The sequence below is a fragment of the Catharus ustulatus genome, chromosome 4 (genome assembly GCF_009819885.2).
Source record: "Catharus ustulatus isolate bCatUst1 chromosome 4, bCatUst1.pri.v2, whole genome shotgun sequence".
NCBI lineage: Eukaryota > Metazoa > Chordata > Aves > Passeriformes > Turdidae > Catharus > Catharus ustulatus.
This window is the reverse complement of record NC_046224.1, coordinates 18,743,101-18,761,176: the sequence shown is the minus strand read 5'-3', so window position 1 is coordinate 18,761,176 and position 18,076 is coordinate 18,743,101. Positions and strand designations below refer to the sequence as shown.

The window sequence follows — 18,076 nt, the reverse complement described above, 5'->3', positions numbered from 1 at the left end:
GGCCGCAAAATGGCGGCACCGGGCTGCGATGCTCGGGGGTTGCGGGGTCCTTTCGTATCCGCGTCCCGGAGGGGCCCCGGGCGGGCCGGGCCCGATACCGGCCTTCTCCGCAAGGGCGCGGCCGCTGGTCACTGCACCCCGCTTCGTTCCTGGGGCGGCTGAGGACGGCGGGCCGGGGTTGGGGTGGTTCCTGCCGTGCTTCAGGCCCGCAGGGACCTCCGGGGCCTCTGCCCGGCCGGCTGCGCCTTCCCCGGGAGGCTGCGGGCGGGCGGCTCGCGTTCCCCATGGGCCGGCCGTGGAGAGGCTTTCCCGGGCACCGCTCCGCTGGAGCGGGCACGGACACGCTGTTCCGAGCGCAGCCCTCCCTTGTCAGCAATTCAGCCTCCATTGTTCGCATCCGCAGTTAAACCCACCCTGATGTGTATGCGTGGTCTAACGCACAGTGAGTTTGGTTCCGGGCGCTCTTTCGATGTACTGAGTCTGCCTCGGAAGGGGCCCTGGCGCGGCGCTCGAGTCTCACCCGAGCAGGCATCCCAGGGAAGGATGCTCAGAGCTGAAGGGAGTGCGCTGCGCCGGTTCAGGGAAACAGTGGCCTGCTATATGCTTGAGGTCGTGTTCTGGATAAAGCTCCTCCAGTTCCGGTGCTCGGTTGTCGGTCGGTGATTGTCTTCTCCGATTGAGAAACGTTAGTTAAGGTTATTAATGGGCCGAGTGATCCAGGCTTTTCAGGTGAGGGTGCAGAAGAGTGTTTGTTGGGTCCTTTGGATGTATGTAATTTCTCAGGAGAGCTGAGTGAGATATAATCTGCTGTGATTGTGATATTTGTTGTCAAATTCCCAGTGCCAGTCATAGATTTCAGTTTCTTTGCCTAAAGTGTTGGTAGTCATAACTTACTGCTTACCTTTGGGAGTGAAGACAGGAGAAAAACCTTAAGACTACTGTAAACAGTACTGGTTTGGAAACTTAAATTTTAGATTAAGACAGAGGCAGTGCTTAAGCAAGTCCTTGCTTTTTGATGAGTTATTTTCATCAGTTAAGTTTCTTTTTTTGTCTTTGTAATTTGAACAGATTTAGTAAAGAGTGTTTTGGTTGGCTATATAGCAGTATATGAAGAGAACAGTCAATAGCTTTTTAATTCGAAATAGTGGAACTCTTCAACATTCTGCCATATTAGGTGTGTGTTTGTACTTAAGTACTAGTGTGATTTGCTAAATGAATTCTGCCAGTCAATATACAGTAAATAATTTGTTGTGGCTGATACTTTGGAAATCTTATGTCAAGTTGTGCTTTTTTTTTTTTTTTTTCCCTGGGTTTTTTGGTGTTTTGTTTTTTTTTTTTTTGTTGTTGTTGTTATTAATATACTACTCAAACTGCCAACAAAATAGTTGTTATGCTGTGTGCAAGCAGTCCTTTGTTCCTTAATATTTTTTAATTTACAGTTTCTTTTTATTGGTAGAGTTCAACTGTATCAGTGTGTGTCTATGTGTATATAGACAATATTATATATATTAGTTGTTATAGGTGACTGAGGCCAAAGTTGTTTGAGGTGCAATTACTTGTGTTCCACTGTTACAAAGTGCAGTTATATGAATAAAACTGCTAAAAAATGAAGTTTGATCTTGGCTAGATCTGCCAACTGGACACAGTAATAAAGGTGTGAGAATTTAGTTAAGAAATCTCTATCACCAGTCTGTTGACAGGACATTACTGTGGTGATGATAGCAACAACTGTTATTATTAGTATCAAAATATGTCACCTCACAAAGCATCTTTTAGACAACTGTAAAATTGCAAGAGTTCAAATGACATAGTTACGCTTATCACAATGTGGAAAGATTAAATATCAGAGTACATGGCTTTTTAACAGCTGTGATTTTAGAGCGTTTCACAATTCATAGTTGAAAATTTTACAGTAAATTAAAAAAGACTGGAAATTAATTTTGCATTTTTTGCACTGCACATTGCTCTTTCTGTCATCACCTCTCTGTACCTCTTCATTTTTTCATGAATCCTATTCTGAAAACTTCCTTAAGAATTACGGAAGTTGAGATTAATAAAATGTAAGTCTTTCTTTAAGTTATCTTTTGGGGGCTTGAGAAACTATCAGTAATTCTGTATATAATCTACAGGTGTGTATCACAGATTGAGTGCAATAACTGGAATTTCTCTGTTCTTGTTGTTTTACAAAAATACACCGGAAACTCAAGGAATTTGGTCTTAAATATCTGAGCAAAGCTGGATCCAGAACGTCTTCTCACAAACAACCAAGTAATGTGGTGAATAAAACACAGAGTTGGTGATCTGTGGCAGGCAAAATAAAGAGTAAATAACTGCAATTCCTAGAGAAGGCTCCAGACTGCCAGCTTGTGGTGAATGTAGCAGCACTGGTGTGGTGATGGTCTAAAGATACAGATTTTCCATACCAGTTGAAGTCTGAAGTGTAAGTATGTGAAAGAACATAGTCATTTAGGAAGACCGATAATTAGGAAAATCTTCAAGGCATCCTGACAGGAAGAACCGAAAACTTTGGTTATGTAACTAAAGAAGAGTATTTTTTTTTTCTTCCATTTACGCATTTATAGTCTTATCTGTTTTAGATAGTGTGAATAAACATCTTTATTTGCATGGTTAACTGAACCTGGCATGAATTAAAAGTGATATGATATAAGTGAATATTAAAATGTAATTTCTCACTTCAGTCCCTGGAACAAACTGCAAGTATCTGACTCTCTATTATATTTTGTAGAATAGCAGAAATCTAGGAGACCATGCTTCCAAATAAATTGTTCGGGTTCTCTGGAAAATAGGTATTACAGGTTCAGAGAAGGAAGACACATCACTTATGTAACTGTAAGTAACCATCTCTTTGTCATTCTCTCTACTGGGATGTACCTTGAACTTGGAAGGCTCTCAGGAAGGCTATAGCAAGTGCCTAAGACCAGTTGGAAACAAAATTAAATTCTTATATCTCATCTTACTGTGACAGAGCTTTTAAATATGCCTTAAATACACCTATTTCAATATGTTATTAGCCAAATGTAGATGTTTAGTGCTGCAGACAGAGTTTTGTGGTCCCAGGGTCTCTCCAGTCACTGGGCTGTTCATCTTAATCTAGTTTTATTGCTTCCTTCCTTCCATTTCTTTCTTGGTAGTAAACATAATGTTGAGACTGCAGTGATGATGTGATTTAGTTCTGTCTTTTTGCATTTGTATACATTTGGAAACACTAAACATTGATAATAACAATGCAGTTAGTAGTATTGATGCTATTACCTTTTTTTAGCAAAATTAAGCAGCTAATATTTATCTCCAAACATATTCTGGTAAGCTTTTTTTCACTCAAACCTCTGGCTTTACCTCTAGTAGCTCTGCATCAGCAATGCATTTTCCTTATGAAGTTATGAAGAATAAAACTACATCAAGAGATAGCAGTTCTTAAATAAAGCACAGAGAATTGCAGATTTTCATATGCACTGAGGTAATACATTTAATAAAATTACCTCCTTTCCTCTTTGTATAGACTCCAGCCTATTTCAGGAGCCTATCTAGGCTCCTTAATGATCAAAACCTTAAAATAGAGGTCAAAAGTACTAGATCTGGATGTCCAATTTAGTGTCTGTTCAGTATCTATCACAAGCGATATGGTTGCTAAGAACTTGTAACATAGGAAAGTACTTATATAGTTCAGTGGGTTCTTTGCTCTCCTCATCAGGTGCCAGGGTGCTCAGGAAATAAGGGATTAGCAATCACACAGTAGTTAGGAGCAAGCATTCACTGCTGAAACCACGGTGCCCTTGTGCATTTATATTACCTCATTTGTTACAAACACAACTCTTTTATCTGTATCATCCTCATTGTAGCATATCAGAGGCATATGTGGCTGATTTTTGACTTGGAGTTGAGCATATAATAGCATGCTGACATACTTGCTCTTTATGTAAAGTGAGCATGGTGCTGGAGTATGTCTTTCAGGAGTGGTCAGTTTGAAGTTCCTATTCCAGCATTTTTATTTGGCCTATGGAGATTTTGTCTACATTACAAAGCCATCAGTTTCAGAACTGATTTATATATACATGAGTTTGGAAGTTCTCTTTATTAGACAGGGTCAGGCATTGGCTGGGGCAGTAGCAAGTCTGGAACAAAGAAAGTGTGGGGCTCATTACTGCTTGTTAAATTATGCACAAAAGTTGGGTTCCTCTGAACAGAGGAAGCTACAGGCCATGTTGGTTGCTCTTGGTGGTTCAGGCTGTTTTGTGGATGTCATGTGTTGAGTCTTGCTTCTGACTTATTTTTCACTTTTTTTCTTCCCAGATTTTAATGTCACCTTGTAGTCCTTCCCCATATAAACGAGGAGGCATGGTTTTAATTCTGAATGAGCCCATCTATTTTTAAATTTCTTCTGTGACAAATGACTAGGGATTCTAACAGTTGAACTTCCTCCATTGCAAACCATTTTAATCATCTGCAGACCAGGTTTGTCCTCTAGAATGAATGAGGAAGAGATAGTAAAATAATTAAAACTGGATTTGGGTCTTATTGCTAATTAAATTTTAACTGAATTATACCTTATAAGGCTGAAGTATTAACTCATTGTAAACATTGGAGATTGTTTCTTAGAGATACATGTTTGTGAGTGAGCTAACTAGAAAAATAACCCCTCAGAGCTTATACCTCATCTTGTATTATATTTGCAAGTTTTTTAACTGACAGGAATTGAGAATAGAGAAGTCACTCTAAGGGTTTCAATAAATAAAATAAACTTTATATATAATTAAACTTTATGAAGGCAGTCTTTGCTTGGATGAATGCTGTGTAAAGAATCCTTTCCAGTGTAGAGGAGAAGATCAAGGAGTAGGAAAGGGAGATGGTAAAAATGTATTTGCATAATATTGTTTATATGGGTTATGCTATCCTAAGAATTTACGTCATTTATCACAAACTCGGGTATCTTCTGAAATCTGAACCTGATCAGGAGAACAACCACAGAAACTGAAAGAAATTGTATATCTCACAAATCATTGTGTATCAGATATAGGTATGGAACACACTTTGTTTTCCCTTTGCTATGGCTGCATTTCACAAAACTATTCAGTTCAAATACATTTTTTTTTTTGCATTGACTTTCTATGAATTCTGTCTTATATCGGCTACTGAAGTTTCCTCAGTGTGTCTTGCAAAAAAAAAAAAGGTCAAAATCCAAAGTAGATTGTCTAACCACACTGTTTTGTAATTCTTTGCTGTGTAAGTACGATATTTTTAGAACATTTTGCATAGCAGTTACTGTTTTGCTTTTTGATTCCTACCATTACCATTGACATTCTGTCTTTGCCCATAACTTGGCTCAGTTAGTTATGCTGTGTGAATTGACTGACACTCCAATTCTAAATATGCAGCTGCTTTTGTAAGCTAAACTAATGATGGCTAATGACTGAAATGGGGATGCTGAAGGGGCACTCCCAAATCCTGGATTTACTTTACTGCTGCTCTTTTGTGCTGGTAATCATTTTCATCTGATCATGCTGGGAGGCTCTCCTGGGAGCTAAACAGAAAATTGGTGACTTGTTTATGAAGGGGTTGTTCTGATGGCAGTTATCCTGTGGCAGGAATAGCTTCCCACAAAGACCTTTGCAGGGGGAGTTACTATGCAGAACATAATAAAGGTGCCAAACTGTAAACACTAGAAATTGAATAATTAATACCAAAGAGACAATGATGAAAGAGAAGGAGAATATTATTTTCTTGATTATGGCTCTGTCTACTCATTTGGAAACAGCAATATCATTATACAATAACTCTGTTCCAAGGGTTTGTTCTTGATAAAATAGTCTGTAAAGTAGTAGATGGTAGTTATGTTGTTTGGTAGACCTGCAGGTCAGTACATGGGCAAGCTCTGTGCTTGTGTTGCAGCATGCTGTAATTTGCGTGTGGAATTTTGGTTTTGTATTATTGAAGCATAGTTTACATATGTTTTCATATACATCCTAATTGTGAAGTTTGGTTTTGCATCTTTGCAATGTCCAGAGGAGTGAGGTCAGTCCTCACCTTCCACCATGCGACTGTTAGGAGCACATTTTGTAGAGACCATCTTAAGCTGCAAAATCCTAAAGGTATGATGTTAAAGGATTCAATATAGTAGATAAGTAAAGCAGGCTGTACGTTTCCCTGTCAGTTGTGTATCTCAGCAAAGTACTTTGTGTATTTCTGTCAGCAAGTGACAGGATGCATACCTCTTCTTGCAGTAGGTGACCCCAAGCATTAGTTCCACCAAATGCTTAAATGGAAATGAAGTAAGGACCTTTGCATAGCAGCTTTACTACTTGAAGACCACTCTGTCAAATGATCTTCAAGCTTATCTATAGATAACATTGCATAGGCCTGCTTAGCAGGTGCAGCTCACAGAGGTATTTCTTAGCAAGCACCCTGATCAAATGTGACTTCTGGTGGAGCTCCAATGATAAAAGGTCTTTAGACCTTCATAAGTACCATAAAAGGCACTGGCACAGCTCCCAGTCTGTTTCTGAACTTGTGTTTTGGTGAAGACTGTTTGGATCAACATGAACTGTTCTGAAGGGTCAGACTAAATGGTCTTACCAATTTATTAACAATTTATTAACTTTGGCTGTGAGTGTGAGAAAGGTGCTATGTGCAGGAAGTAAGAGTTACGGAGGCTGTACAAAACAAAAAATCCTTGATTCCATAGCAGTTGGTGAACATTATGTACACCAATATTATTTAATTTTTATTTGTCCTAATACAGCTAAAACTTCGTGATCAGAGGATTGAGAAGGAAAATCCAGACAATTCTTCCTAACTAGAGAATAAGGAATATGTTCAGTAAACAAATAGGAATAAAATGAACCAACATTTCTATTATATATTTTATGCTAAAAATTTGGTCTTCATTCTGGGATGTTCATCTAGGATTTTGGACCATTCAGTCTACTATGACAATGATAACTAGGAGATGGATCAGTGATACATGTATTTTTCAGTAAATACAAAAATTTGCAAAGCACCCAGAAGATGCAGATTGATCCATTTTCACAGACTGAAAATAAACAACTGAAATTTTGTCAGCACACTGCTGTAACATGTTTGTTGATAAGGTTACAGCATCTTTTCCACAGTGAATGCTGTTCTGACTTCTGTGAGGTTTGGGAACCACCTTTCTTTTGTGAACTTGCAAATCATGCCCACAAGTATTCTGCCAGTGCCACATATGATGACTGATGAAGTAAGTGAGATCTTAAAAGCATTCTTAATTAGGATGAGAGGACCATGGCAATGTTGTATCGCATAGATGAGGGTGAAGGTGTAAATTGTATACTGCAGAAGCCAAACTTGAAAACTTACTGGTGATACATTACCTTCAGGCATCACACAGAAGTATCACATGCAAGGTTAGGCACATTTGTCATCATCACAGGAAGAAGACCCACACATGTATATTATGGCAGTCCAAAACCTTTCTCGAAATGCATATTCTTGCAGGTTCTAAGGAGGGTGTGGAGTGATTTCTAATTCGTTCTTGTCCCTTCACCAGCCAGCTGCCCAGGCCAGGAGAGGGATACAAAGTTGCGTCCAAAGTAAGTCAGTACCCCTGCAGTGAGTCTTAGTTGACTTTTATTAATCTGTAAAACAAAGTTGATACACTTTAGAAACATAGAACTGTGTCTCATGTAGTTTTTTTCAAGGAGAAAATAGAGGAGGATGCTGAGGCAGATACATAGTGATTGTGTTTCTTTATGTGATTTTTTCTTGCAGTGATTCTGATGAGAAGTCAACGCTAGTGGAGGTGAAAGCTGGTAGGCAGAAGATCCTTGTTCTGTGAAGTTTTCCATGCAGAGTGAGTCAGCATTGGCAACTTGGTTAACAGTTTGATGCTGTCAGGTAGGGGTGTGAGGATTCTGAAGACTGGGACTGAAGCCTCTTGGACATATTGAACTGGTGTGAAAAAAGGGGTGAGGGGTCTGTTGCCATCAAACTATGGATAGAGGACTTCTTATTTTTGGCTTGAAATGGAACTGTATGCTAGTAGAATTGTATTCTTTTGAGTAACCACGTCTCGTTTGTGAGGTGGAAAAGACAAAGGTAACAGATCTTTGTGGTTATAGGCACATGTGCTGAGGACTGGTCAGATGCCCCAGACAATACTACATCTTTACTCATACTGTTTTGTTTTGGAATACATGGGCTAATGTACCAATACATAAAATGGAGAGGTTGAACATCCTACTCTGGTAGCCTGACATAAGGTCAGTGAGAAATTATTTTGAACTCTAGGACTCCTAATACAGAGCTTTTTGTTAAAGAGTACCCTGATCTTTGTGCTGTTACTCTGAAATACCATATGAAGGAATGACATGAGTTCTGCGTTCTAGTCTGGATGGTCCAGAGCGAAAACTCTACATACCACCTTCTCACTGAGAGTAGTTGGGAGAATCTAGAAGCATGAGTTTAAATTACAGAAAAGTGGTCAAATGGTGAAAATACCAATAAGGAATCCCACATTCTCAAAGGGATGTCCAGGGACTGTGGAATGCTGTAGTCCACCTAGCAGAAAAAAGAAACTGGAAAAAAGCCAGACTTGCTGTGTGTCAGACACATTAGAATGAGGACAACATCAAGGTGTCTGTGGAAAAATTGTCTACACTTAAAAAATATTTGTACAGCTGCACAGCAGATACACATGTGAATTATCCCTTAAAAGATAAGCCAACATATTTCCTTATCATAATATTATTAAGTTTTTGACAAATTACTTCTGTTCATTTTTATTCTTTGCACACTAACGTACATGATGTGGTATGATGCTTTGTCTTTAATACCTTTCTATCACAGGTTGCATTCCAGTGCAACAACACTTAACATATATCAGCATGTTGTAGGACTTCTTAGACTGATGGCAGAATCACTAAAACAATTTAACTGGAGAGTTGTTCCTTACAGGCGAGTACACAAATGACTAGATGGCCTCCATAGTTAATATGAGCTTTCTTATATTGGAAGTTGAAGGTAGGTACTTTGTCTGAGCCTAGAGATCTATTCCAACCTTGAGCAGACTGCACAAGTGTTAGATGCTTTAATAGCTTGTGTTTTGTTCAGAGATCAGTGTGCTAAATGGTCCATGATGAGGAAAAAAGAATTTGGGAAGTACTCTTCCTATTCTACAAGATTTCTGTAGCCCAGTTGCTTAAACTCTCTGGATCTCAATTAACTATCTACAACAACTAACTATCTACAGGTGTATCTATTTTTGATTCCCTAGTCATATATAAATTGTAGGACCAACTGATTTTTGAGGCAAGGAAACATCTTACTGCTACGGTAAACAAAATGGAATTGGTAAATTGTTCTACAGCAATTTAACTGAGTGGATGCTAAATACTAATAGGTATAGGCTTTTTTTATATGTGGGACTTTTTCTGGATGATCAGCACAGGCAAGTGTTTGTGTTAGGCTGGGCCAGCTAAACGTTTTTTAAGGATGTGGATGCAGATGCCTATTGCAGAAAAATCCTCCAGTTCTCAAATATGGCTGTAATGGGTGTCTAAAAATAATACCTAACAAAGGGTGTCCTTCGCAGGGGGAGCCAGAAATAACCTTCTTTTTCTCTGTCAAAGTGTAAGGCTATTATCAGTTAATCTACAAGCAGCAGCTTGACCCAGAGACCACGAAAGAGCTGACTCTCAACACATTTTCTACGTAAGGAATCTTGAGCTTGGACTTCCCCCCCCCGCAAAGAGATAATAAATACCACTCGCTTCAACTTCTGAGCCTCGGTTTTGTAACGAGCCGCGTCCCGCCTCCATCCGTTCCCTGGCCCCCGCGCAGGGCCGTTCGAACGTTCTACCAGGGACGCGCGGCGGGTTCGGGTTCGGGCTCGGGCCCGGCCGGTCCGGGCGGGAGCGTGGCGGTCGCGGGGCCAGAGCGTTCCCGCCCCGAGCGCGGCCGGTGCCAGCCCCGGGCGCGGGGAGCGGCGGCGTGCAGGCTCCGCCCCGCGGCGGCGGCAGGGGCGGCGCCTGGCGCCCTCACGTCCCTTCCCTCGCTCGCTCGCTCCCTCCCTCCCCGCCCGCCTCTCCTCCTCCCCCCCGTCGGCGCAGCGCTGTGGTGAAGCCGCATTGTTTGTGCCGCGGGGGGAGGGGAGCCGCTCAGCCCCGGGAGCCGAGCGCCGAGCCCGCAGCCGGACGGCGACGCGCGCCGCGCCTCACGAATGCGCCGCGCCCGGCGGCAGCAGCAGCCCCGCACCCAGCGCCGGGTGACCGCCGCGGGCAGCGCGGCCCTCCTAGCGCCCGCTCGCCCGCCCGCGGCTGCCGGACGCGGGGCCAGGCGGCAGCACCGGCGGGGCCTCCGCCATTAACCCGGCCGAGCGTCGGCCGCAGCGGAGGAGCGGGAGGTCTGTCAGCCGCTCCTCGGCGGCTCCCACAGCGTGAGTACGGCCGGGTGGGCGGCGGGGGCCGGCGGGCGGGGGCTGCGGGGCCGGGAGCCGGCGGGTCCCGCCGCAGCGGGACGGGAGAGCTGCACGGGGGAAAGAGCAAGGCGGGCTGGGCACGGCAGCTTGTGGCGGGGGGGGGGCAGCTGCGGGCGGGCGGGGAGGCGAGGTGAGCGCAGCGGTCTGGGGGAGGGAGGGAGGGCGCCGCTGGAGCTGTTTTGTCAGCCGCCATATTTGTGGGCCGAGTATTTTCGCGGCGGGGAGGGAGTGACTGTTGGGAAGGGCTGGAGATGATGGGCCCGGGCAGGAACCATCCTGCCGGGGGCCGGGAGGGGGGAGCGCCGCGCCGGGCAGGAACCATCGGCGGGAGGGGAGGGAGCGCGCTGGAGGCTCCCTGGGCGTGGGCAGGAAGTGTTGGCGCGGCAGCGGCGAGGGCGGGCCGGGGGCGGGCCGGGAGCAGCCGCGCGCGGGAGGCTGGATTCCGGGATGGCCGCGGGATCTGGCGCCCGCGGGCTTTTTCCGCCGGCCCGGGGGAGGGAGAGCGGCTCTGGGGGTCCCGCGTGGCTTGGCCGTGCTCGCTCACGTTCGCTGGGCTCCGTGAGCCCCCGCTCTGGGCTGTGCCGCAGGGAATCGCTCCTGCTGCGCGGCTGAAGCGGCGGGTGGTGTCCGCCCGGAGTGCGTGTAAGCCCTGTTTGCTTACCGTCCCTCATTGTCTACGACTAAAGAACATTCCTGTGTCTTTCTCTTTTTAATGGTCTGCATGAAAGTGCCATTGAGAATGGAATTCCTTAGTCCAGTGAGCAGGGGATCCAGGGACCAAAGACAGTTTATTTGAAAAGGAGGAAGTTAACTAGGGCAGAGATTGTAATTTGGAAGTATGTGGTACTGTACGTTTCATGTTGGTTTTAGCTATCCTACACCTTGATAAATAGCTTTTTTTTTTTTGCCTTATACTGTGTATTTCGCAGAAACAGCTGTCCCCGTGTACTTCTGTTATAGTGAGGAAAAAACGTCTGCTGGTGATTTCCTTCCCAAGCAGCTGATGCAATTCTAGGAGATAAGAGCTGTGGATAACTTTCCTGGTTTATATCCTGCAGTCTTTGAGGGCAGGACAGTGCTAACAGAAGTGCTAACAGAACGTTAAAATAATTTTGTGTGCTTTTAGTGCAGTATCTTTGTGAGCATTGAATGGAGACTTGCCTTAGTTTACTCTTCAAATTTAGGTCCTCATTCCTGTCGATCTACAGGATACTGGGAATGGGGGCAAGGGGTGGGAAGGAGGAGTGCTAGCTGGTAATTGCTTAGGAAAAGCAAACTAGTTATAAGTCATGAATTTTCTATGCAGAACTCTGGTCTTTTTCCGGAGCATTTGTAGAACATTTGCAAACAGAAGAATTTTGGAGAAACAAAACAGCGCTTTGGCCTCTGGGGCATTTAAGTTAATCACACTAAATTTGCATGAGAGTCAGCCTGAGCACTACCAGTTTCAATCCTGTGCACATTGCATTGTATTTGTAGGGTATCCAATCTGTGTTTGAGAGTGTAACTTCCTTCCTAAGTCAGCTGTACTGTTTTAATATTTAATTTAATTATTTTAATTTAATATTTTTTAATATTACAGTATACTTAGATGTTAGCTCAATATTTTTTTTTAATCAGTCTGGTTCATGCAAGAAGTTGACTGTTGACTTTTGCAACAGCTGTCCTAAATCTTTAAGCAAGATTAAAGATCTTGTGCTTTTGAGTATTTTTTTCATATTTTTAATGCCTGAAGCCGTGCTTGAGAATCTTGGGAACAGAGGGGGGTGGAGGGCTTGGAAACATAGCATTAATGTGTTTTTCTGTGGTACTGGGCTGAGACAGTGTGGACAAATTACACATGTTTTTGATTTCTGAAGGTCACCTCTCATCCCTCTCTCTGTATTTTTTCCAAAACAGTCTTTATCCTCTGGAGTCACTACAAACAGATACACAACCAGCTAAAATATAGGAAGGGACATTAAAAATACCAAAACAGACTTTGACATCTAGACAGAATTGAAATGCAGTTATATGAGATAAACGTGCTGTAAACTGCGTTTCTTGATTGATGAGCAGTTTTATTTCATTCTGATCTGTAAAAAGTTGCTGTGCTTTGACAGATCAGTATATTTTAGCTGAAGAATTCATCATTATTTGTTCACAATAACAGAAATCAGGGTCATTGTATCACCTTTTGGTCTCTGAATAAAAAAACTGTATTGAAACTGGGAAGTAACTTTTTGGTTAAATTACTGGCATATTTCTGGTTTTAGTTGGACCTTCTTTGGTGGCATTAGTTGTTTGAACTCTTTTTTACAGTTAAGAAACTGATATGATTGAATCTTGTGTTGCTTTACAGAATTTAATTATTAAATGCTTCTGCCAAAGTTTTTGGAAGAGGTGGAACCTCTTTTATTCTTCTGTTGTTTATAAAGAGCAGATCAGAGATCCATCAGGATTAAGCACTGACTGTTGACTATACAGTATAAAAACAAGTAATAAGGGTTAAGAATTAGTTGTGTGAGTCAGATCTATGAGAATTCTTGCATGAATAATAAAACTAGCTTAGATTATGAAAGCAGTCTGTTTGTGAGAGCAGACAGATCAGAGCCTTTCTGGAGCTAGTCTTAGGGTTAGTTGCCTGAGTGATCTAATCATCCTGTGATAGGAGTTTCTTCAGCACTTTGAGACCTTTAGAAATTGGCATCATAGACTTAAGCAAAAGGCAAGCAGCATGGAGTGGTTCATGTAGTTGTTCAGTGCTTGATGTTTTTTTCCTGAAATAGATGTACTGGTCTTCACAGTAGTTGTGTTTTGATTTCTCTATTTCTCTGCTGTTTTGGCAATGCATGCTAACACTAGTTGTCTTGTAGTGAGCAGCCCTGACTCAAAATGCAGTGTTGAAATAGTGAGGCCCTAATACTACTTTAGGCAATGATTAAAGATCAAGGGGGTTTTATGTAGCTGAGGTTGGATGATGCTATTTATTAATGGTTTATTGAGAAGAAGGAATGAGTGAAATATAATTTTAACTTGGCAATGTCCATCAGGTTTGTAATATTTTCAACCCTTATAGGAGGAGAACATCACCCAGTGTGAAGATGACAAAAGGCATGAGTATGTATGGAAGCTTTTAACTGAGAAATTTTGTGACCAAAATACGTGTTCATTCTAGTCATGGGGCTTTGAAACTGGGGGGAGGAAGCCATCTTTTTGTATGGTATGTGGTCTTTTTGCAGCAGGTTGTAAACTTAAAAATTGTTTTAAAGAACTTGGGAATGGGTTTATAAACAGTGAGATTTTTATCTGTCAGCAGTTGATTTGAGAACAGCTCCTAAAGAATCTGTTGAAGGAGAAGGGTGTGTGAACACGCATACTTAAAAGCAGGGAACGTGTTTTGGCCCTAAGTCAAATCTGCTTTACAGGTGAAATATTTACTAGTTGCAGTCCATACTGCACCATATTGGACACTGTGAGTTCTGTCATGTTCTTGTCATGTTGTGAAGAATAATGGGCTCACTAAGGATTGAGGAAAATAAAAAAAGTGTAAGGCTGTCAAACTGCCTGCTTGTCAAATGTGGATGTGTGTGTGCTTTTCTAGCTTTTAAATATAGCTATAGTAATTGAGTTGATAATGTGAGTGTTTCAATTGCACTGGAAGAAATATTCAGAGAAAATTTGTTTTTCTTTCACGATTGCATTAGTTTTTTTGAGAAGAGGTCTAGAGGACAATCTATAGCTGTTACAAAAATTTTCAGACTGCAGGCACCGCTAAGATGTTAAGTATTGTATTAAAGGTTTTCTTGCAAGGTAACAAATGCATTTTTTTTTAAATCTGTGGTACTTTCTGAAATGTTTTTGTTCTCATGCAGTGGTCTTGCCAACAGTGCTTCTATAGGGTTTATAGCAAGGATTTTGTATAGCTGTGTTTACTTAGGGAAGCTGTTACTTGGAAGATCTATTGATATTTAGGTTAAACTTGTACGAAACTGAGCAGTCCTGTTGAGTAAGAGCGACAGGCTTTTGGTTTTGTTTACTTTTAGTTAAATATATATATAGAGGGTTGTAGAACTGAAGGTTTTTTTCCTTACTACAGTAAAACTAATGTTTTAATATGATTATTTGGAGTTCATAGTATTAACTGTTGCTCTAATTTTAGGTAAACATTACCAAATGAGGAGAAAAGGAAGATGTCATCGAGTATCGGCAGCAAGGCATTCTTCTTCGCCATGCAGTATTAAGCACTCCCCGACACGAGAAACCTTGACATATGCTCAAGCTCAAAGGATGGTTGAAATAGAAATTGAAGGTCGCCTGCATAGGATCAGTATCTTTGATCCTTTAGAAATTATATTAGAAGATGATCTTACTGCCCAGGAAATGAGTGAATGCAACAGCAATAAAGAAAATAGTGAAAGACCACCAGTTTGTCTAAGAAGCAAGCGCCATAAAAATAACAAAGTAAAAAAGAAAAATGAAGCCCTTCCGAGCTCACATGGTATACCTGCTACAACAGCTCCTCTTCCAGAACCAAAAGTACGGATTGTTGAATACAGTCCCCCTTCAGCTCCTCGGAGACCTCCAATTTATTACAAATTCATTGAGAAGTCAGCAGAAGAACTTGATAATGAAGTTGAGTATGACATGGATGAGGAAGATTATGCGTGGTTAGAACTGATAAATGATAAGCGGAAAAGTGATGGAGTGTCAGTTGTTTCACAAAATATGTTTGAATTCCTTATGGATAGGTTTGAAAAGGAGTCTTATTGTGAGAACCAAAAACAGGGTGATCATCAGTCTTTAATTGATGAAGATGCAGTGTGTTGTATATGCATGGATGGTGAATGTCAGAACAGCAATGTGATCCTGTTTTGTGATATGTGTAATTTAGCAGTACATCAGGAATGCTATGGGGTGCCATATATACCTGAGGGCCAGTGGCTCTGCAGACACTGTTTGCAGTCCCGCTCTCGGCCTGTAGACTGTGTGCTGTGCCCAAACAAGGGAGGTGCCTTTAAAAAGACAGATGATGATCGTTGGGGACACGTGGTGTGTGCTCTGTGGATTCCAGAAGTTGGATTTGCCAATACTGTTTTTATTGAGCCAATTGATGGTGTCAGGAACATTCCCCCAGCCAGATGGAAGTTAACGTGCTACCTCTGTAAACAGAAAGGTGTTGGTGCCTGCATCCAGTGCCACAAAGCAAACTGCTATACCGCATTCCATGTGACGTGTGCTCAAAAGGCTGGTCTATATATGAAAATGGAACCTGTGAAAGAGCTAACTGGCAGTGGAACAACGTTCTCTGTGAAAAAGACTGCCTACTGCGATGTACATACTCCACCAGGTTGCACACGGAGACCACTCAACATTTATGGAGAAGCTGAAATCAAAAACGGTGTTTGTAGAAAGGAGGGATCAGTCAGAACTGCTAGGTCTACATCAAAAATCAGAAAAAAGACTAAAAAAAACAAGAAAACAGTGGTTGAACCTTGTACAGTTATGCCAACAGTATCTGCTCCTTATATCCCACCCCAGAGGTAAGCAAACCATCGAAATGTGAGAAATCTTTACTTTATTACTTATTTATTTTTAAACCAGTGCTTTAAGATGCCACCTTGAAGTTTTTGTACATTTTTACATGCTTTATTTAAAGACCTTTTTCAGAGAATTACTGTTAATTATGTATATTGTATTTATGTGGTGCTACATTAAAAATGCAGTAACTTCCTCAGAGAAATTAAGTGATCAAGTGATCTGTCTTGTCGTCAGAACATTTGGTTTGGGTTTTTTTTGTCAGACTAAGTTGCATTGTGTGTTCACTTGTTATTCACTGTACTTCTAAGAATTAACCGCTAAATTCAGAATAGTAGATGCAGTTGATCTTCATATTAAAGAAAAAATGCCAAACTCAAAGCTAACTTTATTTGTAATTTTGGATTCTGAGCTTCTTTTTTCTAATTTTAAGAGATCCAAAATAAAAATGAATTGTGTATGTAAGTTTTGAATCTTGTTCATCTCACATAAACTAAGAATAAAATTGTAGTGTAAGATCTACGTAAATTTTACAAAAAAACTTCAAGTGTTTTTCCTTGTGTGGCAGAATAACTTCTCCAGAGGTATTTCCAGAATTTATGTTTATGTATGTTTACAAAATCAGTATATTTGTTTACCACTTGAATTGAAATCTTACTAATTCAAGAGCAGTAGTTTGGAAAGTTTCTCAAACAGGCACCAGTTCTGTGTGCAGGCTCATTTCCTGTACTGTGACCGGACTCCACACAGAAGTGAGGGCTTCCAAAATAATATCATGCCTTTTAAATAGCTGACTCACAAGTCTCAGGTAGTGAGCAATTAATGCTCATTAAATTAATCAAAATAAATACATGTTTAGAGACTGCATTTTTTTCCTGTAATAAGTTTTGGTAATGTAAGAAGCTACTTATTGACTGACTTTGAAAAACAGCCTTCAGCTCCCATGTGGTGTTTACAAACATCAGATTGATTGCTCTGTTTTCTGTTAGGATTGGCTTGGTAAAATGGTATTTTTGTTTAGTGATGCACTGCAGAAAAACTTGTCAGTAGGCAACTAATACTGCTATTTAAACAGGAACTACTCTCCATGGAAGGGGGAAGTTGGTGTACAATAATTCATCTTTGTCTTAATTAGGACAATCCCAATTGATAGTGTAGTGTGTTTTTGTTTTGCTTTTTTAAAAAACAATGTGAAAAAGAGCATGAACTAAGAGTTGAGGATTAGAAAGTATGTTCTCAGTTGTGCCTCTGGCAGCTCATTCCATTGGCGTTTTTTAAAAAAACCCAGTCTCTAAAAAGCTGCTATCATCAGATGGCTTTTTTAAAAATAGTCATTCGATGCCAGGAGAAAAAATACAAAGACATTTTCTTCTTTCTTTTATTTTCATGTTTATGATTGAATTTGTTTTCCAGACTGCAGAAGAAGTCACCTTTCTTCTGTTTATGCTTCTCTTCATATTTCTAGAAACAAGTACATCTCCTATACTGTATGTCATAAGTGTAAAAAATGTGCACAGTTTAAAGGTATTTTAAAGTTGAACTTTGTTATAAATTGCTTGTCTTTGGCTGAGGGAGACCCTTGCTTCAGTTCTCTTTGTAATGTGAGCATGTTCAGTCTTAGAAAACAGATCCCTAAATTAAAAGTGAAACAGAAATGAGTGTGTTAAAAGGAGAAGTGATTACACTGCAGACCCAAATCTCTAGTTTTAGAACCAAAGTTGTCAAGCTTTCTTTGGCTGTTCTTCATTTTTTTTCTGTTTTGGAAACACTCCTGTGTTTCTGTAGGTATTAAGTACATACCCATAAATTATCAAAAAATTATTTGGATCATTTCACAGTAGCCTTCATTTAAATGATTCTTTTTCTCTAATCTGTTTTTTAAATACTCTTATTTTTTTCCCTTGGAGCTGAAGCAGGTCTTGAGGAAGAGCAATTAAGCTATTTAAGTTACTAAAGAATAAATATATACACTCAGTGTTTAAACACTAGTACTTTTTTACCTGAATAATTTGATTTTAATGTTTTCAACATCTCTGGGCATTGAGGCACACGTGGAGATGTTTGGTTTGGATTGCTTTCTTAATACCT

The 18,076-nt window shown here is 41.0% G+C and overlaps 1 protein-coding gene across 9 annotated transcripts in view; it reads left to right on the top strand.

Moving 5' to 3' along the window:
• Positions 1-3: 3 nt before the first annotated feature.
• BRD1 (bromodomain containing 1) overlaps positions 4-18,076 on the top strand; it is a 67,182-nt gene continuing 49,109 nt past the window's right edge. For 2 of the 9 annotated variants that reach the window (XM_033059106.2, XM_033059108.2), the window contains exon 1: positions 14,613-15,993. In XM_033059106.2, coding sequence (XP_032914997.1) covers positions 14,627-15,993 — 1,367 coding nt within the window. In that variant the 5' untranslated portion in view covers positions 14,613-14,626. Of the gene's footprint in view, positions 7,847-10,319; positions 10,430-14,612; positions 15,994-18,076 lie in introns of those variants that run through there. The other 7 variants (XM_033059103.2, XM_033059100.2, XM_033059104.2 and 4 more) reach the window with 7 other exon arrangements.